Source organism: Lissotriton helveticus, chromosome 3_1 (assembly GCF_964261635.1).
Source record: "Lissotriton helveticus chromosome 3_1, aLisHel1.1, whole genome shotgun sequence".
Classification (NCBI taxonomy): Eukaryota; Metazoa; Chordata; class Amphibia; order Caudata; family Salamandridae; genus Lissotriton; species Lissotriton helveticus.
Window position 1 is genome coordinate 616,687,009 of NC_136061.1, and position 26,862 is coordinate 616,713,870.

Genomic DNA, 26,862 nt, shown 5'->3' on the forward strand with positions numbered 1-26,862 from the left:
CAATCTTCTAAAACCTGCCTCTTTCTGGTCATGAACTGAGGAGTCTCTTCTTGCCTTTTAATTGTTGAGTCACGTGCCGCGATTGCATCTTCTGCTGACCTGGACAGTCTTTGACTTCCTGGCTCCAGTGATGTTCTCGTGAACCGGCCTTTCATAAAATAGAGGCACAGAAAATGTACGACGGGAAGAATAATGCAAGCAATCATGACATTGAGCAATCAATGTAGTTTTGTGCCACAGTTTATTTGCTTAAAAGAGCTTGTAAACATTGAGGCCCTGAGTTTGAAGAAGTCATCCATAATAACCAAAGCTTGGTCAGAAACATTTGCTCTCCTCTAAAATCCCTGTACAGTAAAATACAAATCTGATTTTTTTTTTTATAAATCACATACAATAAATAATAAAATCCTTCCGAAGATCATAGATCAAAGTGCAGATTGGGGGTGTGGAAGGGTCTCATAAAAGTGCTTTTCTAAGAGCTTGGGCCTTTGCGGTTTGTTAGTAATAAAAACAGTCTTGGTGTGGTATTTTGGCACTCAGGGAACCTTTAAGCTGTTTGGCTGGCCAACGTGCCGGGATGGCCACAGGCCAACGTGCCAGGATGGAGCACGACAAACACACATCTCATATACTCTCTCAGAATGAAATAGTGCACTATTGTGACTGTACGCTGGTATCACGCTTCCCAGACTGTCCAGCTCAGGTCACACAGATGAGAAGATAGAATCATCCCTCTTTACTGTGATAATCACAGCAGCGCCGAGGGCAGCCATGGTCTATGCTGAGAAGCTGATTGCATCTTTTTGGAGGCTTTGTATCGCCTTCTTTAAGGCAGGGTGAATTTCGGTTCGTGTCGTGTGCCTTGCCCTAGACAAAAGTGAAAGATAACAGGACCTCTTCTCCTAACAAGGTGTTTGCACACCCTCGCACAGCGCTGCTCAGTCGCCATAGCTTGGCAGTGCTTTTCATCTTGGGTACCATGTTGCGTGCACAATTAGATTGAAGCACTTGTTCATGCAGGTGAGCTGACATGGTCGGCATATCTGCATGATGAACGGTATGGCTCAGTGTACATTCACCTAGGGGAGCGTATCCAGGCGCATTGAGTTTGCCCACATGGATCACCCCAACACAAGGAAAATAAAAAAATAAATAGTTCATCTATTGCAAATTAAAAACAATAATATACACAAATAATGCAATGCTGCATCATCTAACAGGTGAAACTGATTGGGAGTAATTGAAGCAAAACATCACATCTTCATTTCATGTTCTTGGTTTGAATTCCTCGTTTGCAATCGCACACATTTTTACGCTTTCCTTCTGTTTTTGCAAGCAGCAGAGGGAAAACTTCCCTAGTTCTCGTATAATTGTTGCATTTTTTGCTGTACAGAATCTGGAAGCTGATTTCTCCTTTGAGGCTTGGTTTTAGTATGTATCCGGCTAAGGTTCTCAGCAGAATTGAGGGACATCTGGCGCTGAAGAGGTTAAGAAATCAATGTAAACAATGCATAGTAAAAAATATAATCTTGTTTAAAAAAGAAAAAGAAACTCCTTTTGGCTGCTGGTGACAAAGTTCGCAAAAGCAGATTGTTCAAACGGAACGTTTCCCTCTTTTTTCTTCGTAGTTGCATTAGTGGTGCTTCGACCGGCCACGCACTCCTGGGCTAAGGTGAAGTCCAGGCTCCTGTCACGAGACAATGACTCGCGGGAGGTCCTCGCTGCCGCTGTTCGAGTTGTCAGGTGTGACTTGAGCCTGCGCAAAATTGATGAATACCTGAGACATGGGAATAGAACGGGTAAACATATTAAAGAGAGGCGGCACAGCGATATACACCAATCTCTAAAGTGAATTGCTGAAATCATTACAAATTACTTTTCTTTGTTTCTCTGGGACTGGGATTGTGGAGTCTGCCAGAGCAGAGCCTCGCCTGATACCAAGATGAAAACCTTTAGCTGGCTGTCCACCTGCCACAATGCCACTGGCATTAGAGGGTCAGAAGGTCCTTTGTACCAGGGTAGACCTTGTAACGCTCTTTTAACATGTTCACGACTGTCATGCAAAAAATGTCACTTCAATGACCCCCCACGTGCTGGGAGTTAGAATTTTCAGCGCCTGTGATTTATTTGATTTTTAGAATTAAAATGTCTATGCCCCACTTTGAAGGGTTGTTCCAGAAAATCAAAAAATATGCTGGCCGAATGCCATTTCATTTTTGTGTAAAGTACTGAAGGGCAGATTAATCAAAATGTCACGCAACGCAGCTCAGCAAGATACCATGCTGCGTTGTATGACAGAGAGAGGGCAGGAATGCGCCATATTTACCATTATATGGTGCATTCCTTTCCACTCCTTTCGCTGGTACACTTTATGCTGCCTAGTGCCAACACAGGTACCCTTGCACCAAAGTTCAAGAGTGCCTGCGTTGCAGGCAGGATTGTTTTTGTGCAGGAAGGAAAACCTTCCTGAACAAAAACAATCATCTGGGGCTTTTTCCTCTTTCTGCATGTGCTGCATATTGTAGCACTGCAGAAAGAGAAAAAAACAAGGAGAAAGAAACATTTCTCCTCGTTGCGCCTACCCTGGGATGGTGTAGCATTCTTACACATTCCCAGATCTACGACTCATGGTAAATCTGGCAATGCCCCAAAATCCATGGGTGGATGTGTGGGCATTCCATGGTGCTCCACCATGGAATGCCTCTCTGGTGCATAGTAACGCAAGGTAGTAACTTGTGCTGCCTTGAGTTACTCCTTGTGTGGCTTGGTAATGATCATTCTAGGTTTTGCATCGCGCTGTGTCTCCTTGCATAGTGCAAGGGCGATGCGAAACCTTTGATAAATATGCCCCTGAATCGCATGTTAATGCAAAGATCCACACCAAGCTGTCAGGTAATCTGTAGATATGGCAGGTGTTTCACCACTGGCAGAGGAGGGGCTATAATACACCTGTAGGTTGGCAGGCCGCCCTATGTGCACTAATAACTTCCTTTCTTACTTTCAAATTTACCAAACATTAACAAAACAAACCTGCAAAAGAAATCGGGTGCACATGAAACAAGAGTTGAGAAAGTCAATACTTCGTATAGTATTTACCAGCCTTTTGACTTTGCCAGTGCTTGTTTTGTTTTGTTTTGTTGTACTTTTTTGAAAACTTTATTGTTGTGGAAGCTATCGGGTCCTCATCAGTCTAAAGAAATTGGCTAAAAGCAAATATATGTGTTGGTCTTAAAAAGCACATGGTCCTAGAGATCCCTGGCACTTAAGAAAAAGAATTTGTGTGTGGATGTGCTCCTTGTGGAAGGGCAGAATGTGGTCACTCACACTGAAGTTAAACAATGGGTAAAGTGGGCTGGTCCATTGCTCCTTACTGTACTGTACTGCGTGGAATTAAAATGTAAATGACACAACAGATTATTGAATGAAGAGGACTGGCTGAAAGTAAGTATACAATACTTATAATTTATTTAAAATCAGAATGTCTTAGTTAATTCCAGGCCTTAAGAGTCTTAAAGGACAGTAGCTTTGCCACTTATTCCTATACTACGAATATACTAGACACCTCTTGAAAACCTGATTTTGCCTGGCTAATGTCAGGAATTTTAAAACATATAAACCACAGTCATTGTAAACCACAATTCACCTGTCAATGTGTGAGAAAAATGGCTTATTTTTAATGGTTTACCATCGTTTGGTTATGTATTTTTTTTCTTAAGTTCACAAGTGGCCTATTTGCAGTTGAACCGCTGCTAGTTTAGGACTCTCATCTCTACTTTACCACAGAGGCTATACCCAACTATGACTGGCTATGCAGTGCATAATACAATGGAATTCTCTCAAACAACCCCCCTATTGAGTAATAAAATGAACCCACCCTTTCCCTTGTTGTCGGTGGGAGCCTGGGGAATGTTGTTGTGCAGCAGAAGGAAGAAGGCCATCCAGAGCACACCCAGAGATAGCTAGGAGTGTGCACAGATGGGTGGAGGGCTACTGCAGCCTTGAGACCTTGTTAGAGGGAGGTCAACAGTTCTCAGTGGAAGGTTGACAGGGTCAAGTAGAGACAGTATTGGTAGCCTGCCTGTTCTTTCTAGGGTAGCTGCAACATATCATGAAAGGGTTCCATCGTCCCTCTTGTCAGATCATAGAGATGCACTGAAGCCCTCATTGTGGGGCTGTAACCATTATATGAGAGGGCTCCTCCTCCTGTGTCTGAGGGAGGAGAGCTCTTTCTATGGTGTGAAGTGAAGATGGCTCTATGATACTTCTACTCATTTGTCACATGTTACTACAAGTGATAACATGTTCTAACTACAGGCGTTCAGACAAGAGAAGGTATCTCTACTAATAAAATATAGCACAAGCCTTTTGTAGGAAATGCATCCTCTTTGCCCTGATCACCCGTATGACGAATGCTGGTGGTTACTGAATCCTAAAGTGCCCTTGGCACTGCTAATCAGACCCAGGGCCAGTGCTCTGTCCTTAAAAGCTATATGATAATTGGTATAAATCTAATTGGCCAAGACAACCTACCTGTAAGTCCCTAGTATATGGTAAGGCATGTAAGTTTAGAGACCCCAGTGGACTTAATGCACTCTGCACTGCTGTGGTGTCTGGTATCATTTTAATGCCAGACCTGCTTTGCAGGCTGGTTTTAAAACAAAACGGGAGACATTGTTTACTTCACATGCGTTACATTACACGCCATTACAACGCAGTCGTTATAACAACCGCGTTGTTACATCACATACGATTACATCGCATATCGTTACTTGCAGTAGGGAGCAGAAGGTGTTGTATTTACAATCCAACATCTTCCCTGCTGTTGCACAAACTGGTGTAGGAATAGTAAATTATACTATTCCTAAGTCCAGCGCACCCCCTACAGCAAATCGTTGTAACGATTTGCGATGTAATCGTATGTGATGTAGCAACGCGGTCGTTGTATTGACGCGTAGTAATGGCCTGCGATGTAACACATATATGTAACACATATAATGACATCTATTCAAACAAAACTATGTCTAAATTTGACTTTGGAATTAAAAATACTTCTGAAGTCCAAAACTACCCTTTTAGTACATATAATTCAACCCTAAGGTCTGTTCTAGGTACTCCAAGGGATACTTTGTTATAGAAAGCATGCACAGTATGAAAGAAACGATGGTGCAGGACAGCCCAAACTCCTACGTTGCTGCTGAGTGAGTCACCCCACCCCCTGGAACACAACTCACTGCAGCTCTTCTCTTCAGGTGCCCGAAACCTGACATGATGCTGCCGAATTGAGATTCCCGCTGGCAATGTTCTGAGGAGGATTTGCGCTGCTTCGGGGCATCGGAAGCCCCGGAGGATGATGTCCAAGTTGGCAAGCCATAGCACTTGACAGGCGCCACTGCTGATTTCGATCTGGCTCTTTTCATTTGTTTTCCGGCAGTCTCCAGAGTGCCAGACCTAGGCAGAGTCTTCGCCCCTGTTTTGATGTTGGAATCCTTTGCTCTATCAATCTCACAGCGGTGAGCATCTTGAGGATGTTTTTTTATCTGCTAATCAAGGCTCTTTGGGGCAGCATAGATTTGTCAACAGGTTTCGCACCAGGGGCAGCCGCTCAAGGGTGGTATCTATAGTGGGGTGCCCTGGTAGTGGGTCGCTGGGTAGGCCCTTTCCTCCTCTTCAAAATCCATATAAATCTGCCCTAGAACCGGAAGAACTCTTCTGCCTGCAGGACTGCTTGTAAAGGAGATCACCAGGTTTCACCATTACAAGGGTCAATCATAGTAAAAGTGCTCTGTGATTGGGTCGCTGGGTAAATCCCCCAACTAAAACCTATTAGAAGGTTTTGAAGAGCAAACATTTCAATCAAACACTATGGGAAAACATTTTAAAACCTCTCATATGATGATGAACACGTACTCCGCTACCAGCCTTAAAACCAAAGCACATTTGGCCCTAGCTAAAACTGCATCAGCAGCCACCAGGGCAGACCGCAGTTTAAAATTACGGCATGGATCTGCTGCAGTATTAAGCCCATTAAGTTCGGAGAAAGAGATTGTGGACCCTGGTAGTGAGGGGGCAATCAAAACACCTTATATGTTGAATACTCAACAGGCTGGATCAAAGGGGCAAGAAGAACCAGAGCATTACTCGGTTCTATACAACATACCTTCAAACTTCTCTAGCGAGAATGAGAGGGCAGGAGGTGATAAAGCGATGCAGTCAAGCAAATATATCACAGAAAGGAAAAAAGAAGCTTTTCCCTCCTCCACAATAACAATTGAAGATGCTGCAATACCTAATTCAGGGCAGGGAAAAGAGTATCCACTGTTCTCAAAAACTAAAGCTACTTCCGCTATAGTGCTATAGTGCCAGGCTCTTCTAGTACTCGGCAGCCAGAACTACTCCCTGGTCTTCTGGCAGATGCTCCCATTTCAGGTCAGGCGCTTAAGTTTGAAAGAAACAGCTATTCAGCCAGTCCCATTACAACTAAATCTGCTTAGCAACCCACTGCTTTTGTTGCAGCCCCCCACTACAGAAGCTAGCAAGGTTGTTGCCTCACAAAGACAATGCCAGGCTAATGCAGAAGGCTCTGTTGAGACGCATCAAGGGGACAAATTGTAAGAAAAATGCAATATAAAGACCATGCTAAATCTCATTCCGGATAAAATTCGAGAATTAAAAGTCACACTATCAACTGAGATAGGTACCCTGCATCATCGTCTATCAAAAAGAGAAGAAGCTATGGTGTGCTTCCCGGTAAGAATGCAGGAGGCAGAACCAGGATCTCGCAGGTTGAGGATCAGATGAATGGAATGTAGCAACACGTGGATCTTATCAGGAAAGAGAAAGTCTCATTGGAGAACAAGATGGACGAATTGAAGAACCACTCAAGACAAATGAATCTTTGATTAGTTAGTGTGCCAGAAGGATGCGAAGGGACTCAAACTACGCAATGGGTTGGGACTTTTATAAAAAAATTGTTTTACCGGGAGTCTCAGACGATTTGTCAATTACTCGAGCAGATAGGGTGCCGGCTCAACCTTATCCAAATTCTAAATTGCCGAGGACAATTCAAGTTAGTTTTGAAGACTATTGCATCAAGGAACAGATACCATCCAAGGCTATTCAGAAGAAACAAGTCACTACTAATGAAGTACCTTGCTGTCGAATTTTCTCAGATATGTCTGCTGATGTAGCATGACTTAGAGTTTGTCAAGCTTCTATACGTATTTAAGGCTCAGGATGCGCAGACGACAATAGCACAACAGTCCAAACTTAGGGTACTAGTAAAAGGGAAGTTCCTCATGTTTACCAATCTAGAGGAAGCCCAAGAATTGCTTCAAAGAATTACTATTTAGTGAATGAATACAAGAGGGAAATCATGCACGAAGTATTAAGAACCGTAGGTGAGCTGGGGTCCTAACTATGTGTGCATTAACATGGCACTCAGTACAAGCGCAAATGCTTGCTCCTCCCGAGCGAGGTTGGAGAGAGGTATTGTGGGACATTCTGTGGGGGGCTCTTGAGGGGTGGTGTTGGGGAGCAAGGGTGGAGAAGAAAAATAAGCAGAGGAGACAGCAAAAAATTGATAATAGCTGTTGGAAATGGCCCTTTTTGAAGGGTTATTCCCAAACTTTTTGCTTCTTCCTCCCTTTGTTTTTCCTGACCTGTGGCTGTTGGCAATAGGACTCTGCGCGCTTTACCCCTGCTGATCAGTGCTAAAGTGCATATGCTCTCGGTGTACATTGTTATTGTGATTGGATATACATGATTGGCATATTTGTCTTACCAAAAAGTCCCTAGTAAAGTGCACTGATTGTGCCACCCACATGAGTAGCCCTAAAATGGTGTCTCAGGCATGCCACCGCAGTGCCTGTGTGCAGTCTGTGAACTGCCATGTCCTCCTGGTCAGTGTCCCCACTGACCAGGCCTAACCCTTCCCTTTCTGTGCACATTGGTCACCCCTACGGAAGGCCCAAGGTACCCCATTGGGCAGGGTGCAGTGTATGTGAAAAGTAGAGCATGTACTTGTGCAGGTGACATGCTCTGGTAGTGAATTACAACCATTTTTGTTTTTCACTGCTGCTGCTCCATAGGCTATCATGGGGGATGCTGGCTACAGTGGCTACCAGCATATCTTCCCATAGGAACAAGATAGGACATAAAAGTCTGGTATCCCTGAACTCAGAATTGAATAATGCATCTTTTAGGAAAGGTTGTTTTTAAATCCTGTGTTTGAGAACAGCACTTTTAGAAAGTAGCTGTTATCTTGTCTGACCCTTCTGTGTGCATTGGCCTGTTTGTGAATTGACTGTCTGGTTTGAGAGTGACAGGGGCTGGGGATTCCCCAGGAGGCTGGCTGAGTCAGCCCTAGGCTGAAAGACTGCATTTGCAACTTGAGTGGTGGGAGGAGATAGCACCTGGGCCTGAATAGGGCTGTGCCTGCCTTCCACAATGCTGGCTCCACCTCCTGCTGAGCGGCTGACGACCCTGCTCCTCACTCTGAAAGGAAAGGAGAAGCCAGGAAAACAAAGTGCTCAAGGAACACCCAGAACTGGTTCAGACCGGGCTCAGGGCCCACTTGCACAAAGAGAGCAAAGACTTTTAGGGGTATAAGTACAGGACCCCTGACAACAGAAAATTAGATCATCCTGGAATCAAGAAGGAACCTCTGCCAAAGAGAAAGCTGAAACTGAAGAAGGAAGACTGTCCTGCTTGACTGACCTGCTGTTGCTTTGCTGCCAAGGAGAGGGGAAGGACTTTGCTTTGTGCTATGTCCCCTGTCTTGAAGGAATCTCCAAGCGCCTGAGAAGAGCTGGCTCCCTGTTCTGAAGTCCCAGGAACCAAAGGACTTCACCCCCAGCTTCCCTGAACTCTACTGAGAGAGTAGTTCTGTCCTTCCTGGAGTGCGTGGCCCATGTTTGGAGCCTCTAGAAGTTGTACCTGTGTTGGGAAGCTGGAAAGCTTTTAAAGACTTTCTTTTGTCGCATCGCTCGCTTGCGGAGCGCATCCCCGACAGTGCGAGGAAATTCCTGCCGTTACGAAGGTCGAGATCGTCGCAGCGCCTGTTGCCGCTGCCAGAGCCGTCGCATCCTTCGTTTGCGGGACGCACCTGACCGGTGCGGGAAGATTACCATCGCTGCGAGTGTCGTCGTAGAGCCTGACACCACTTGCTTGCGGACCGCATCACGTCACTGCGAGTGTCGTCGCAGAAGCCATCGCATCGAGGAGCTGCGAGAGAGAGATCACCGCTGGTCCACGCATCGTCGCCCCGGAGATCGTCGCAACTCCAGAGATCATCGCATCGTGCCTTTGCGAGGGAAAACTTCCTACGGAACCTATGCACCGGAATCCATACAAGTCCGCATTCCTCCCCATACAGACCGGATTCGTCGCAACACGCCCACTACTGCAGCGGGCTTGTCGCATCGCCTCCCCAGGGTCTCAGGGGCAACGCATCGCTTGTTTTCCACCGCACCAGCTTCTGCTTTAGAACTTTGTCACATCAAAAGGTACTGTTGGTTAAATGTGACGCAACTGTGAACTTTTCACGCAACTGTGGATTATTATATCGCAACCTTAAGAACTCTTTTGCAACCATATTCTTGAACTGTGTATGTTGGATTTTTGTTGTTTTGGTCTCATGTAGTTTAGATTAAATACCTTTATTTTTCTAAACTGTTGTGGAGTCTGTTTGTGGTGTTTTCACTGTGTTACGGTGAGTTTTGGTACAAATACTTTACACATTGCCTCTGATAAGCCTTGACTGCTCGTGCCAAGCTACCAAGGGGGGTGAGCAGGGGTTATCTCAGAGGGTTTTTACCCTGACTAGAAGCAAGGGTCCCTATTTGGACAGTGGTACCTACCTCTGCCAACTAGAGACCCCCAGTTCTAACAATAGCTATAGAAGAAAAGTTTCTCAACTGTCAAGATGAATATTAAAATTTAAAAATTATCGTACAATGTTAATGGCATATCTAACAAATGAAAGTATGGGGGTTAATAATGTGGTTAAAATCCTTTTTTCCACACATTTTATTGCTTGAGGAGACTCATCTTAAAACTAATACGCCAAAGCTTTTTATTTCTAAATTCTATCATAGATCCTACTTAGGTAAAGGGCCGTAAAGGGGGTAGTGGTGTATCTAGGCCAAGGGCTTGATTGGGAAGAAATTCAAGTTCGTAGAGATCCGTGTGGTAGATGGATTTTGATTACGTCCCAGTTAAATGGGATTCCGATTAACCTAGTGAGCTATTATGCCCTAATACCAGATGACCCTAAATCAATTATCCAGATTAAAGAGGTGGCTATGAGAACAGAAGTTCAAAGAGGAATAAGGGCACTGCTTCAGTTTTTTCAGTTTGGGGTGCCTTTAAGACAACTATCCGGATGGTCTCTTTTACGGCCTCACAAGCAGAAAGACAGGCAAAACATATAGAAGAACTTCAAACCTCTGTGGACAATGCTTTACAGAATAGAAATAGTAGACGGGGGCACAAACTTAGTAAATAGGCAATTAGTAAACGCAAAGCAGGAGTTGATGGAATTCTTAATTTTAGAGGAAATACAGAGTTCACGACTTTACCATTACCAGGTCTATGAGAAAAGTCAGATGGTGGGATCGTTTTTAGTTTGGTCAGCTAGGATTAAGCAAGAAGCAGCAGCGATTATGAAACTAGCTGAACTGGACACAGGGGTTCTAATTTATGAAAAGGATAAGATAGCTAAAATGATTTTAAAGCATTCTAATGACTTTTATGCAGCTAAGTATACGTCCTCAAATGATACCATAGGTCAGTATTTTCAGTCCATAAAATTCCAGCACCTGGCTAATATACAATCAAAAGAATTAATCATAGATATTACAGCATTAGAAAACCAACATGTTTTGGTCTCAATGCCTCGGGGTAAGATCTGTGGCAGTGACGGCTTCCCTACAGAATTGTATATTACTTTTTCCAAAGAACTATTGCCTTCTTAGTAGAACTATTTAATTTTATTAAAAACAAGCATTTACAATGCAACAGTCTCGCTTTTGCAAAAGTTAGAGCTATTGGCATTGTAAATGACCATTTTTTATTTATGTGTTGGTTTTGAAATCAGATAAATAAATGTTATTGTCATTTACAATTCCAATAGCTTAATCTCTCGCAATTGCGAGACCTATTGCATTTGCACCCACACCCACACACAAAGAGCCACACACACACACACACACACACACACACAGAGCCACACACACACATGGATGTGGTGGATGTGGTGGTGGTGGATGTGGTGGTGAATGTGATGGATGTGGTGGTGGTGGATGTGGTGGTGGTGATGGATGTGGTGGTGGTGGATGTGGTGGTGGATGTGCTGGATGTGGTGGATGTGGTGGTGGTGGATGTGGTTGTGGTGGATGTGGTGGTGGATGTGGTGGTGGATGTGGTGGATGTGGTGGTGGTGGATGTGGTGGTGGATGTAGTGGATGTGGTGGTGGTGGATGTGGTGGTGGTGGATGTGGTGGTGGTGGATGTGGTGGTGGTAGATGGGGTGGATGTGGTGGTGGTGGATGTGGTGGCGGTGAATGTGGTGGCGGGCGTGGATTTGGTGGATGTGGTGGTGGTGGTAGAGGTGGTGGATGTGGTGGATGTGGTGGTGGTAGATGTGGATGTGGTGGTGGTGGATGTGGATGTGGTGGATGTGGTGGTGGTGGATGTGGTGGTGGATGTGGTGGTGGATGTGGTGGATGTAGTGGTGGTGGATGTGGTGGTGGTGGATGTGGTTGTGGATGTGGTGGATGTGGTGGTGGATGTGGTGGTGGATGTGGTGTGCGGGCTACTCCACTCCAAACACACCCACAGAGTCACACACACACACACAGAGCCACAAACACACACAGCTTGACTGCACATGTGCGCAGTATGCCACGCGAGACCTAAAAATGGGGGAACTACAAGCCCCAGAATGCTTAGTGCTGATAGCTAAAAGGCAAGTACTGGCTGAGAGGCACTCTCATTGCAGAACGCTAGTTAAGTAAGACATTCAGTAGAAGTGGCTGTAAAAGCTTGCTGTGCTTAAAAGTCCAAAAATAGTAGAACACAGCCAACATGTTATTCAAGCAGGATTTTTGTGATTTCCATCTAGTCTAGTTGAATGCTATGGTCTAACAGAAGCGAGGCCAGACATGTCAGCCTTCCAGTTTTCACAACTAATGTGGTTTTGTGGTAAGTGCTTAATTCATGGGTGTGACGTTGCAGGAAAGAAGGCTGGTACGCATTGTAAACATTGTGGGTTTCAATTAACTTGCAAGTGGCCTGAAAGGATTATGGTGCTTTAAGCAAAGAATAACCACTGAAGAGGAGTAGACAGGTGGAGCGCAAGTGCTTCTTGGCATTTACTTAAATTCTTAGTCGGGTCACAAGATCTGCCCAGTTCAACCTGCCCACAAACCCTTTATTACAGAAGACACACCCTGGTGTAATGGCAGCTATTCACTTCCGGTTAACTGCCAGACCTTTCTTTAAAAGTGTATTTGCAATAAAAACAACTATCTGTATTTTTTTTTTTTAGACCTGAGCCAGCTCAAGGGTAAGACAATAGTACGCAAGCACACACGATGCCAACTGTAGGGGGCGCCATGTTTGTCTTTCAAGTAGGAAATGTGGCTGTATTGCCAGTGCTGGAAGCAAGATGTCACTTCCCCGATGGCGGCTTAAGTCTTTGCACAAGAGACCATGAAGGATCTCGGAAAGGGAGGGGGTGGGAGCATGGGATGATTGAAAGGTTCTAGGAGACCTGGCCTGTGGTGCCTGGTTCAAGATGCGTACTTTATAAAGAGAATATACTACTTGTCAAAGCCTTTATTCAATATGGGCTATTTTGTCCTCTGCGTCGCTGAGAAAATGAAGCTTATACAAATAAAGATATACGTATGTTTTGAAGGAGTGAAAAAATATCGTCCCGAGTACGCCTGGAAATATATATGTTAGATACCTCTGGAAGACGGAAGTCTGCAGATTGGCCACAGTGCAGATAATTCACATCAAGTCATCATAGTAAACAAATAATCCCTTAGCTGGATTTGCTTTAAAGTAAACAGACATCTCAGCTAAACGTCAAGCCCTTTAATAAAAAAAAAAAAAACCAAATCTCATCACAAAAATGTGCGTTCGGTTTGCATTAAATTAGCCAAAGAAGTACATAGAGTGTGGCGCGAAACTAAAATTCACAGCAGATGATGGTGGAGAGCACTGCCTGTGTCTTGGTGTAAGTTGGTCGACCTCGTATACGCCGTCTGTATATAAGAGCTTTGGCAGTTTTTTGATCCAGGGCAGGCAGCATCGCCTAGAGTGGGAGACGCTCCAGCCAGGGAGACGGCAGCAGGCCCAGAGATGCGATGGTACGTGGGGGTAGACTCAAGACCGCACTACCGAACTGAAATGGTGGTAGCTGAGGCCGCTCAGGCAGATCCGTTGTAGTCACGTGGGGGGGTCCCCAGTGGAGCCGGTGTGAGAAGGGGGACGTCCTTGCGGTGAGGAGTTGCTTCACTTTGCCCCCAGAGTGGATTAGCACGTGATCTCACATGGCCATTTGTCTGGGCCTCTGAAGTAGATGATAATTGTCACTCACGCTGCGAGTAACTCACAGCTGTATCCCAGTGGGGTGACGGCGCCAGTGCACAGGGGCGATGCGATGGTACGTGGGGATAGACTCAAGGCAGTGCCGCAGAACTGAAATGATGGTGGCATAGTCCACGCAGGCAGGCCCGTTGTAGTCACATGGGGGGTCCCACGCCGGTGGAGCCGGCGTGAGAAGGGCACCTTCTCGCAGTGAAAAGTGGTGTCACTGTGCCCCCAGCAGTGGATTAGCAGTCGATCACGTATGACCCTTTGTCTGGGCCTCTGAAGTATATGATGATTGTCACTCGCGCTGCCATCACCTCGCAGCTGTATCCCATAAGGAAAGTGGAAAGCAAACAGCGTGACGTGTCTAAAAAAAAAGAACAGGAAATGCATAGCCTTCGAAAACAAAGCCAGAAAATAAGCCCGTCTTTTTCAGATTGACTTCCCGGACTTCCTGCTGGGGTACAAGGTTCCTTATCCTCATTATGGGGCCATCTGGACCCATAAAAAGATAAGAAACCTTTTACGCCAGCAGTAAGTCAATCTGAAAAAGACGGGGCTTAAAGAGAAAGAAGAACGTCACTAGGACCTCTTCTCCAATGGCTGGCGACCGTTTAGGAGGCCAGCCAATGGAGAAGAGGGGCGGGGCTTAACCTCGCTAGTGATGTTCTCTCTATCTCATTAAGTCTCGCCAGCTAGACTGCGCAAGCGCAGCCATCGCAGGCTGAGACCTAAAAAGGTGGGGAGAGTTTGACAAATTTTAAGGAATCTACAATTATTACCTTTGTTAAGAAGGAAAAGAACCCGAGACGTAAACTCCTATAGGCCAATAAGCCTACTTAATACAGATTCAAAAATGTTTATGACAATCTGGGCCAATCAAGAGACTCCAATAGCACAGAAGATAATCCATAGAGATCAGAAAGGATTTGTGGCCATCAGGTTGATGTCGTCTAATACAGGCTATTTAGTACAAGCACTTGATTTATTTTAATGTGAATCAGACCTCGGCAATTATAATGATGGTAGATGCCCTTGTCAATTGGGACGCTTTCTGTTTAGGCTTAGAGAGCTTAGGCTTTCCACTACAGTTTACCAGAATGCTACGTGCTTATATAAAGGTGCACAGGCAAAAATGTTCTTAAATTCCAATTTAGAAGAAATTGTTGAAATAAACAGGGGAACTCGACAGGATTGCCCTATGTCACCTGTATTATTCACTTTTTTTATCGAACGATTGGCCGCTAGCATAAGTGCCAATTCGGATATAATAACACTGATACAGGGTATGTTTATGCTCAAATTATTTGCGGATGATACAATACTTCTTCTCAGGCCAGGAGGACAAAATATTAAAACAGCAGTGACAGAATTTGAGCAGTTTCCAGAAATGGGGGGATACAAAATTATTCATTCCAAAACTGAACTGCTGCTATTTAATACCCCTTGTAATATTCTTCCTGCTAGTCTTCAGCAGCAGGCTTCTAATCATGCACCTATCCATTATTTAGGTATACAAGTTTCTAATCAGCACACATAATTATAGAGATTGAATTATGAAACAATGAGGAAAAAGATTAAAGATTTAGACTTCTTCCCCTTGCGTTAATAGGGCGTGTTGCGCTGATAAAAATGTCTATTTTACCTTTACTGATTTTTCTGTTTACTAATATTCCGATTAAAATTAATAGAGTATTTTTTAAGGAATTAGACACACTTTTTAGACGCATTATTTTGAATAAAAAGGCTTCATAAAATTAGTGTACCTGTGCTGCCATTAGATTTTAGCCTGGGGGGGGAGGGGTAGCATTACCTCATATGTATACAGACTATGAAGCTGCTCTTCTAGATACGATAGAACGATTCATAGATGCCAAGGGTATACAGTATAGTTTTTTTGCGTAGAAGATGATTCAGGAAGCAGGAACCCAGATAGCAATATTTATTAAAATGGCAAAACTCCCCAAAAAGACAAGTTATAAAACACTTCATGAGTTAGGATGGAGACTCCAAGCATTCAATTCAAAGAATCAAGCTGCGGAATAGGAGTACTTGCAGCTAAGTGAATGTAAAGTGTTTGGTCTTCACATACCAAGTAGCCACATAAGGCACTGGATTACAAATGGATTTAAAGAACTGGAACATTTTCTGGTTAAAGGGAGAAATATAACCTGGCAGCAACTCCAATCCAAGTGTGGAGATCGCTGTAAGCATTTGTATTTTGGGTATCTCCAGATTGTACAATTCCTAAAAAAATATTGTGTGTACTTAAATAGTGACTCCTCACCAATAATAACTGCATTATTTAAAAGTAAAATGCGGGGTATGGGAAATTGGTATAGGCTACTACGGAGTCAATGGGAGTGGTACAAAGGGTTTTAGAAAAGATCACGTTGACAACACAGTCCACCTTTTCTGAGTATGAGCGGCAAGACAATCTCAGAATTAGCATATAAGGCACTAAGATCTGCCAATTTTAAGAGAATGTCATTCCTGGCACGTTGGGTAGCATAATATACCCTTAAGGATCTCCAGAAAATGTATCCCGAAATGGAAGATCGTTGTGTATGATGTAATCAGCTAGGGGGAGGAGACTGGCTGCATACGTTTTTCACTTGTTCAAAGATAGCTGGGTTCCCAGGAACAAGCGTCTGATGCCATAAGTAGGGGCTTGCACCTATGTATCGAACCGGAGGTAGGGGTGGCACTTTTTGGACCATCTAGACAGAGGCAAGATCGAGTAGCAAGAAAAGGGCCGATATATTTACCACTATTAGTTATTTAGTCGCCCGATCTTTGATTTTGCAAAACTGTAAGACAAATAGAGTGCCAATATATGTGGAATGGTATAATAAGATGCCCCGGACCAAGAAGTTTGAGGAGGCATATGCTAAAAGGTTTGGGGACATCAAAAGAGTAAATGCCTCTTGGCAATTTACGGAAAACATTGATAATACCACAGGGTAAGATTTTGGCCAAATCTATTCTGGAAACTGATTGGAGTAAATGAGGATACTAAGTTTATATATGTATACAGATGTATGGCTGCATTCAATTATCAATAATAGGGTTATAAGGGTATATGGAGGAAAATATTTTAAGCATTTTTCCTTGGATAGTAGTCATTTTTTAAAGCTGATGCTAGTGTTTTTTGAGTGGCGGGAATTTGAATTTTGAATAGAAATGGTGGACTATTTAAATCTATCACTGCTGCACTTTATTGAAAGCAAATCGGACACTGGGGCTTATAGTCTTGATGAAATAAAATGTATGACCACAAGATGTAATAATATAAGGAATGCATATTATTAACATTATTTGGAAAAAAGACTATGACTGAAATTCAATTAAATGAACTTTGAGGTAACAGCAGACTTCTATAGGTTGTACTGATGCACTTTATTGGAAGCATTAAGGACTATTTCTCTATTTATGTAAAATCATTATCTAATTGCTACAATATTATGTGTATCTTGTTGATATGATAAGAATTGTATATATGTATGTACAATATTTATGAGTATACTGTCTCCTATGGATCTACTTAAAAGAAAAAAGTTAATATGAAAGATGTTTTACATGCCTTGGTAAGTAAAAACAGCCAAAGTTGTTTTCCTCATTGTAGTGCTGCTAGCCCCATTGACTAACACAGAAAGGCTTTATTAAACTTAAATATAGTCTAACCTTTGATTAGATTTAGCTTGCAATATGATTTAAAGTATCAAAATAATGGGTACAATACATCCAAAAACTTGTCAAGATTGGACTTATTATAACTATTACAGGAAAGTAGTTTTAGAACTGAAGTAGCCAATATGCTGGAGTTAAGGGTAATTGAGTTGTTTGACAGCCCATGGGCCAGTCTAGTGGTACTGGTGTCCAAGCATATTCCCCAAGGCGGATATAAATAATTAAGGTTTTGTGTGGACTACAGAGGGTTGAATGCAGTCACCAAGACTGATGCTCTCCCCGTGCTTCGAGATGATAAGCGTTAGGGGCTGCAAAGTACGCAAGTGCCTTTGATCTGACCTGAGGTTACTGGCAGATTGTCCTAAGTCCAGGAGCGGTAAGCATTTTCCACCCCAGAGGCCAGTATTAGCTCAAAGTTATGCCCTTTGGCTTAAAGAATACTCCTGACACCTTCCAAAGATTGGTAAACAGAGTACTATCTGGGTTGGAAACTTTCAGTGCAACTTATCTAGATGATATAGCTGTGTTCGGTCTACCTGGGGGAGCACTTGGCCCACCTGAAGGAAGTGCTGCACACTTTGCAGCATGTGGGCCTGACTAGCAAGGCAAGAAAAATGCCAGATAGGTCATTCCGGTATACACCCGCCAAGAAATATCGATTTGGCCTCACGGACTCTGACCGATGTGAGAGATGTGGGCAGCCGGGTGCTGGCTTCTTCCACTTCGCCTGGCTATGCCCGCAGGTTTCTACTTACTGGGAATTGATACACGAGGCATTGGAGAAAATGGTACCCATTGAGATGACCAGGGACCCACTGCTGTTTCTACTAGGACATACTCCCAATATACCTAAACCATATAGGAAATGTATTGACACGGCTCTCTTGCTGGCCAAACGTAGATTGGCATGTAGATGGGGGAGGGGCAGAGCCCCGAAATTCAAGGAGTGGCTACAGGACATGCTACACTGTCAGGATCAATACGCAATATATGCTGAATTACAACCTGTCACATCCAGGCCCAAAGATATATGGGGACCGCTCCAGAAATACACGCTACAACAAGAGGCAGACGAAGAGGGTAGTGACGATCAATGTAATGCGAGACCACTGGAGGGCCCTGGGGGAGGAAATACTGTATAATAGTCCTGGACATGTCGTTTGACAACATTACCATTTGGCACTGTGGAGGAGTCTGCATTACATGTTCTAACGCAAGTACTGTTTCGGGAAATTAATGGTGTGTCCTTGTTTTCTTGGTATATGACTGCTGATCCTATGTATAGCATTTGCACATTGTCTCGGTTGTATTTCCCCTACCTCCTGTCTATACATGTATGGGACCGCCCCCCCCGAATGCTATCCCGCTATATTGATTCTGTCTGTATATGCAATACTAATGGACTGCCTTGTCGAATGTCTGCTCATTTTGTACGGAAAAATGTATAAATAAAGTTTATAAAAAAAAAAAATGATAGGTCATTCCGGGTCAAAAATATACCACGCTTCCTAGGAAGTGGACATAGCAGAGTGAGGCAACTTTACAGACCCTCCATTTTGTCATTTGCAAAGAAATCCCTAAATCGCCTGTTTTGTAAAAAGGCAGCACTTTTTGCATAACAGCCCCCGAAATTTGGAGAATGCGATCATTTTTTTATTGTTGACGAGACTGATAAAGGGTCATGAAAATATAACAGGTGTTTCCGCCTCTCAATTTCTGAATTTTTGGAAATGAGGACCTCTTGTGGCCATCTTATGATGTCCATGATATTAGTAGGTTTTGTTCAGTGTATTTTCTTGTTGGGGGTACCATTGGTCAAATGCTTATTGTTTTAAGTTGGAAATAAGAATAAATAAAATTCTTTAAAAGGCTTAATTTTTGGAATTTTAACGTGTTGCCTTCAGATCAATGCAGATATCTGCAACAACATTTTTAACTCACTGAGCTACCTTGCCAGCATGTCTTTTCCAATTGACTATAAATTGTCAACAGTTTTCTTGCAATCTGCTATCATTTATCCACTTTGCTTTTTCAGTTTGCTACATCTTGTTCAAGGATACAGCAATCTAATGCCAAGAAACTATGGGCCAACATGTGGTCCTCCGCTGGGGGGCTTGCAAGCTTTTTGCTAGTGCTATTATAGCCTACGAGCCCGATGTAGTGGGTTCTACCGGCCAATAAAGGCCTGCTCCAGTGTTAAAGCCACGAGCTGAAGGCAAAGTCCTTTAACAAGGGAGCAGGCCTTTAATGATCGGTAGCGCACACTACAGAGGGCTCTATTGCGAAAAATCCGCCCCTAGAAGGCAGAATATTCTAATTTGTAAAATACAGGCCTCATGGAGCCCGGGGGGAGGTGGTTGAAACCCCCATGGGCTCCATGAGGCCTTTGTTCACAGCAACAACTGTGAACAAACATTGGAATGTTGATGCTCCAGGCTTTTACAAGCCATTAAAAGTCCTGAGCAGTCAAGCATCTACAATGGAGCGCTCAACATTCCAATGTCCTAATACATCTTTAGAGCCCACCATAGCAGTTTCTACCGGCCATTAGAGGCCTGCTCAAGCATTAAAGGCCTGCTTCAGCTCGGGCCTTTAACAAGGGAGCAGGTCTTTAACGGCCAGTAGAGCCCGTTACTGAGGGCTCTAGGGCTATTAGAACATTCTGCCTCTCAATTTCAGAAGGCAGAATGTTCTAATTCGTAAAAGAAAGGCCTCACTGAGCCTTAGGGGGCTGAACCCCTCTCGGGGTCCGTGAATCCTTCGTTAATAATTGGAATATTAATGCTCTTGGCTTCTACTGGCCATTAGAAGCCCAGAGCACTCTATTGTTTTCAATGGAGCACTAAATATTCCAATGTTCTAATACAAGATATTCCACAGCACTGTGATTGAATTTGTACATACCAGTATATACCCCCTTGTAATCGCAATTTTGAGAGCACAGTGGGTACCAAGCCCTGTGGCCCTTGCTGCTGTGTAATCTACCCACTGTTGTTGGGCGGAGAATCAAACAGATTACAATGGAGAAATGAGGAGGTATTAGATCCAAGTCCACCAGAGCGCTTTCTTCAGGGTCCAACCTGTTCACTTTTGAATTCAGAATTTTGAATTTTGAATTCAGAATACAGCAACCGATTGCAACATTGAGACTAAATGGTTAAATAATAAAACAATAGTGGAACAAGGGCACAAATTAAGGTATTTGGAGAAGTAAAAATAAAAGATTACATACAGCGAGCATGATGAAGGGAAAGGGTAGGGAAAAAACAATGAAGAAGGATAGCGCAAGGGAGACAATGGAAGATGAGGTGTGTTAAGGCAGAAAAATTGATAGATCCAGGAACGATGGTTGGAGGGGAAACAAATGTGTTCCAGAGAACTGTATAGACAATGTGCTTTGAGGAAAGAGACTAATTTCCGTCCTTTAAGAGGTCGAACATGCCAAGCTTGGTACACACATGCTGCTCACTTCATAACAATCTTAGCACAATTCCGGCACTAGCTGAGCGATGACACCTTTTTCACATATTTATATTTGGAGACACTAAATAATGCAAGATCTTTCTCCAATTTGAATAATATTCCCTCCTGTATCAACAGCTAGTTTGCTCCGAAGTATTTTGGGAAAATTCTTTGTGGTGAGTGAAGAAAATCCTTGTCAAGTCCATCTGTTTCTCTTGCTCCCCTTACCTCATCAAGTGTAGTCTGGCTAACGGAGAAGTGTTGGATGTTGAACGCTGCCTTGTTGGCTTCCAGTAGGTCAAAAATGTTGGCCACTCCTCCTGCCGAGACAGGCACATGGTACTCCACCATGGTCAAGTGATGATCCTGCGAAGAGAAAGAGTTGCAGTCAGTGTTTCAATTACTGCCTTACCAGACAGGTCTCATTTGTGTATGAATATACCCGAAGCCCAGGTCTAACCTGGTGTGACAGCATCAAGGATCGGGCTATTCAGAGTCTACTGCACCAGCTGCTTCACTCATAGTTGCTGACACCGATTCTAGATATCATACTGCCTAGCCCATGGTCAGGCCATTTTCTGTGCTTTCATGAAGACCCATGTCAAACTTTCTAAGCCACTACTATTAGAGGCATGCTGCTAGGAGCCTCCGGTCTCACCTGCTTGGCCTGCACTTTCTACCGTTCATTGCTGAAGCCTGGTATTTGGGTGGGGTTCATAAGATGGCTAGGACTCCTATTTGAGCTGTTTCATAATCTGTGTCAAAGTCATCTGCCTCAGAAGCTCGAATCCAGTGTTAAGAGCCTCTGCTCCCAAATCACAAAGCACATATGTGTTTTGACAATTGTGAAAGTGCAAAACCATCCTTTTTGGAACCTCTGGAATGTTCAAATGTTGCTTTTGCCCCTATAAAATGATTTACTTGCACAAAGTTTTTTTTTGCGAGTAAATTTACTCACCAGGCGGGAGTGGCATTCCGAAGCTTATATACACAGTTGTAGGTATTTGCAAGTTTCTCCTTGACAACCTTTGAACTCTGATAAATGTCACATATTTGCTTCACTCAAGGGTAGTAGTAAATCACTTTGTATAGAGAAAGGGGATTGTAATACCCCAAAAACTAGTGTGGGTGGAGGCAAAGGGGTCTCTCCACAGGACACACATTCCCTGTGCAGAAATGTTTCATTAAAAACTCTATTTCAAAATGTGATATCTCTTCTATGTGCAATTGTGCATTGTGTAAACCTGCACATTTGAGAGTGTTTCCATTTTGCCATAACCAGCGATTGGCCAAGAATGGAAATGTAAAAAATGTGTACAATTACATTCATATCAGGTTTAGGCATCTCTTTGTAGATTTACTCACTTAAGTGCCATGTCTGTGGGGGAGAAGTGGGAGTGAGGGCAGCAGAGAGACTGCAAACTTGGAGAACTAATGGCTTTTGAATGAGAGGTATTTACGTAGGTCACTGGGTAGTTGCGTATTTACCCTGGAAAATCTGATACAACACAAGTAAATGATGCACCGCCAGTTTCTCGTTCATGTGTCCCTACTTCATACGTCTGTTTTATGATACATAGTTTTTTGACGAGAATATTGTTCATTCATTCATCACCAGGAGGCAAAATATGCAGCTTTGCTCTGCAGCCCGGGGACAATGACGATAAACATATGAGGTTTGTTGGTGTTTCCTGTGAATCTGGCGCTAAGAGCATTTTGACGTAAACCAGAGAACCACGCAGGTTATCCTCCTGCTCCCCTCAATATGTTTTGACAATGTATGGGATTGCCAGCAAGAACTGGCAATTCAGCTTCAATATTAGCGGTCTCACGAAGAGCATACAGAAAGCCCCCTTATGTCGTGCCCTTGTATTCGTTCCCTTACTCATTGCCCTTGTATTACGTCTGCCCAGTGGCAGCTCCTCCGTTAAGTGCAAAAAAATTTAAAATAAAATGATAATAACATAGACGTTATCATTTTATTTTTCACTGCAGACTCGGAGCCAGGTTAGGGCGGGCTGGCTAGAGGAGGGAGAGTAGTGGTTTGCACTCCCTAAGTGCCCATGGCGCTTGGCCCGCTCTCTTTTGGTGTTCCCTACCAGGATATAATGCACAGTCTGGTGAGGAACATACACAGGCTTCCAGTCCCTCTCAGAGCGCCGAACTACGGCGCTCAGACCAATCACAACACTGCTGTAGAGCAGAGTCGTGATTGGCTGGGAGAGTCTGGGAGGCTGGGTGCTTCCGTTCTACCAGTGCACTGCCGAGAGAAGAGGACGGATGAGAGGTGGCGGTGTTTATAGGTAGGTTTATTTTAAAAATGTTTACCCCTGCCCCACCACCTCCTTTCAGAGGCAGCCTACACTGCCTCTGCCTGTCTTTCTGAGTGTCAGCTGGTTCAAAGCAGTAGAACTATACTATGGTTTTACAATCGTTTCACAATCCTGTCTGTTTTTTGGCTAATCGAGATTTTTTGTTTTTTTCCCACTGCAGTCATGGTGGTCTGGCTGCAACCACGCCCGAATCACCATCCTATTTAATTTATTTTCTTCATGCTGTATAGCACTGGTAATACTTATGCTGTACATCATGAACAAAAGAAGCTGGCAGAGTCAATATGTCTCAAAGACGAGACCTATTGACTTTGCCCATGCCCGTTGATTTTTTTATCGCCTGGTTGAGCATTTAGGTTACAACCTTGTTTTTGATTTTCTGAGTGTATCCTTCCACTGTTGATGTCAGGTAAGTATTTTTTTCATTGTCATTTGTGATTCAGCACTCCACTGAATTGCATGTCCTGATTCTCTGTCTATTTCTTTATTTTCTCTCTCTCACTCTTTCCCTTAAACCCCCCATCAGTCTCTCTCTCTCCCTCCCACCCAACAGCACATTTTTACCTTAACTACAACACTGAGGATTGCTCTGGCTTGCTGTCACACTTTCCTTCTCCTTCTCCCTAGCCCGCCTCTCTCTTCTCTCTCCCACCTTTCTCTCACTCCTGCGCTGAACTTCTCCCACCACTCTCCAGGCACGCATTACCATTGGCTTTGAGATTGCCAAATGCCTTGAAAAAGTGTTCCGGCAATGGCAACAGTGGTGGCCGGCATTCTTTGAAGTTGTCATTTTTATACTTCTAATATTGGCACCACATTGTGTGATACAACGTGCAGTGATTCAAAGCGGCGTCCATCCTTACAATTTATTGGTTGATACTTCCAAGCTGACCTCCATATTGTGTGACACAACACATCGTTACACAATACAGCAGCCCCTGAGCAACTGTGTTTTGTAATTCTTCCAAGATGGTTTCCACAATAGGTAATGCAACAAGGTGGCCAACTTGGAAATGCATTCTTTAAACTTCCATGATGGGTGCCATGCCGTGTGATGTAACGTGGCATGACACAATCTGTCTGCATCGTAGAAGTATATAAAATACACTTCGAGGAAGGCCAGACACCACTATTGACTTTACTAATGCTGTTTCAATTGAACAAGGCAATAGTGGCAAACAAGAAGCACTGGCAAACCGAGACAGTATGGCTTTGCCCATGCTTGCTACTCTTTGAAGGTAATTGATTTGCTTGTACTCTTGATGATCTGGAAGCGATCAAAACTATAATCTTCTTTCGACCAAATTCTCTCTCTCGCATCATCTTTTCAAGCATGCCATAACATTTCCAATCATTTTGGTGACAGTTAGACCTCTGGTCAATACTTGAATGCCCTCTCCAGTTTCAATTTTTCTTTCTCTTACCCTTTTTCCCTTACACCCCCTTGGCTTCTTCCCACATCTTTCCCTTCTTGTTTTGCCTTCTACGCCTGAAATTAAGGAAGTTCCTCAAAAACTCTTCTTTGCACAAGTAATGTGTCGAAATCCCAATGCTGGTTGTTGATCAACATGTTTTCATTACATGCCCTAGCCTGGGGCTACTATTCAATGAGCGACTTCTACTTTTTGTATCTACCCACACAGGGGACATCCTAGGGCCAGGTTGAAACATGGGATATCATTCTTGAACTCTAAAATGGGACGTCATGGGAAGGGAGAGGGGAACGGTCTAGATTTCGGTGGGGAGTTCTATTTTGTTTATTTCTTAGATGAGAATGCCCCTTCTTGGTGTATAATGAAAAAATGTTAAAAAAAATATTGAAACCTCAACAACCCATCCGTTTTTACTATGAAAAACACTTAAACACAACGTTCTGGCACACAGTCAAATCGCATTCTACATTTAATTGAAAATCGTATTATAACTGTCCATATACTATTAGGTATTGATTGTGCTGACATATACAAATAAATATTGAAAATACTATTGAACGTGAAAACAATAATGACGATTTGTCACCTGATTTGTGTTTGCTGAGTTGTCTGGTTGACAGGAAAATCATAAGACTACGCCTATATTGCCATAGTATAAGTGAGAGGTTAGGGCGTCGAAATTATAGAAAAGTAAAAGGATTAAATAAAAAAAGGTTCAATGAACAAAAATTAAATAAATAAAAATATTATGACAGGGTGCTACATTGTGTGGTCATGGTGAAACAAGAGATAATACCCTGTTAAGAGAACAGAACAGGGACAAAAAACAATTGAAAATAATTCCACCGTCGCCAAATTAAACATGTAAGAAATACTGATAGCAAAACTTTGATGTAAAATGATTCAGATGTTTTTTGCATTGATATTTTCCCATAGAATCTAACATTGTTAATTTTTTTGTTATGTCAACTACTTTTTTCCTTTATTGTTGTATTCTTGTTTTCCAGTTCTTTGTTGTTTGTTGTTTGTTGTGACTCTATATTGGCCAAGCTTAGACATAGACTGCAGTTTTAGTTTGTTCCATAGAAATAAAATACTCTGTCAGAGCCTTTTGGAAAATGTGTCCCTGGGAAATACTATGAGAGCCACTACATGGCAAACTCTATTACGGAAAGCAAAGGTACAACATATTAACACAACATTTAGCCTAATATGCAGGTGCGGAAAAGAAGGTGAAATCCTGGGTTGAGATTTGGTAAACTATGCTGTGACTCTGCAAAAGCTGACATATAAATGTCAGGTATGTGGAAGTTGGAGATTAGTGAAGCTGTCCAACCTACTATTATTATTCTGAACTGGAAGATCATTGTGCAGTTAAGTAGACTCTGGATATTATGATTGAAGTATCTTTGTTTCAAGGAGCTTATGGTGCGAAAGCTGGTCTTGGGATAGTGATGTGGCAGCAACACTCAGTTGGTTGAGCCCTGACTGCATAGACCATGTTCACCACCAGTTTGAATACCAGCAGGGTTTACGCAGTCTTTCCTCTTTTCATGTAAATACAATTTGTATCACATTTGTAGAGCACACTATCACCTGGGAGGGTATCTCCCACTACGTTTTTTAGTAAAATACACATTATTTAAGTACCAAGAGGCAATTTCATTAGTCCACCTCCCTCCATTTTTGACCATGACATACGTGTATTTATTGCGGTCCTATTTTCTTTCCTTGTGTCTGCCTTCAACACAAATAAAACTGATGATGCCGCAGGGAGCAGTGATCAAATCAAATATTTAATTCTTGGGGGAGGTAAAAGTCAGAGCGTTTTAGTGTCACTAATTTGTGGGGTTAGAAATCTTTAAGGACTGCAAGTGGAAAAACAACAAGCCCTAAATTATCAATGACAATTGAACAACCCAGGCGTCTCACCGAAGGCAGCGGGAGAATAAATAGCTCACTAAACGTGTTTTATGGAAGATGCATGTACAAGGCGAGACAATTCCAAGCCCATCATTAGCAAACCACTTTGGGATATGACAGGAAACCTGCTACATTATTCCGGTATCGCTGCGGTATATGGAGAATGATCCTTCGTGTGGCTGCTTGATATGACTCAAGGACCGAGGGTTCCACAGGGAGACAGTGATTCTCAATGCCTCTGTTAATGTGGTGATCTGGATCCCTGGCCATCTACCATCCACAGAGAGCAGCGTGAAGAGTGAAAATAGGGCTGGTGCGTTGATCAAAGTCCATCACTGAAGGACAAATGTTCTTAGCACTTTTTTCCAACTCTGGCTTTTCCGGACAGACCATCCCTTGCTTGAAAACATCAAACTGCAGTT

The 26,862-nt window shown here is 43.2% G+C and overlaps 1 protein-coding gene across 1 annotated transcript in view; it reads right to left on the minus strand.

Annotated features, from left to right (window-relative positions):
- Positions 1-224: 224 nt before the first annotated feature.
- Positions 225-26,862, minus strand: part of ABCA12 (ATP binding cassette subfamily A member 12) — a 644,885-nt gene continuing 618,247 nt past the window's right edge. Inside the window, exons 56-57 of the mRNA XM_078680598.1 lie at positions 20,980-21,117; positions 225-1,777 (exon numbers count right to left, since the gene is read on the minus strand). Of these exons, the coding sequence (XP_078536724.1) occupies positions 1,691-1,777; positions 20,980-21,117 (225 nt within the window). The 3' untranslated portion in view covers positions 225-1,690. The remainder of the gene's footprint in view (positions 1,778-20,979; positions 21,118-26,862) is intronic.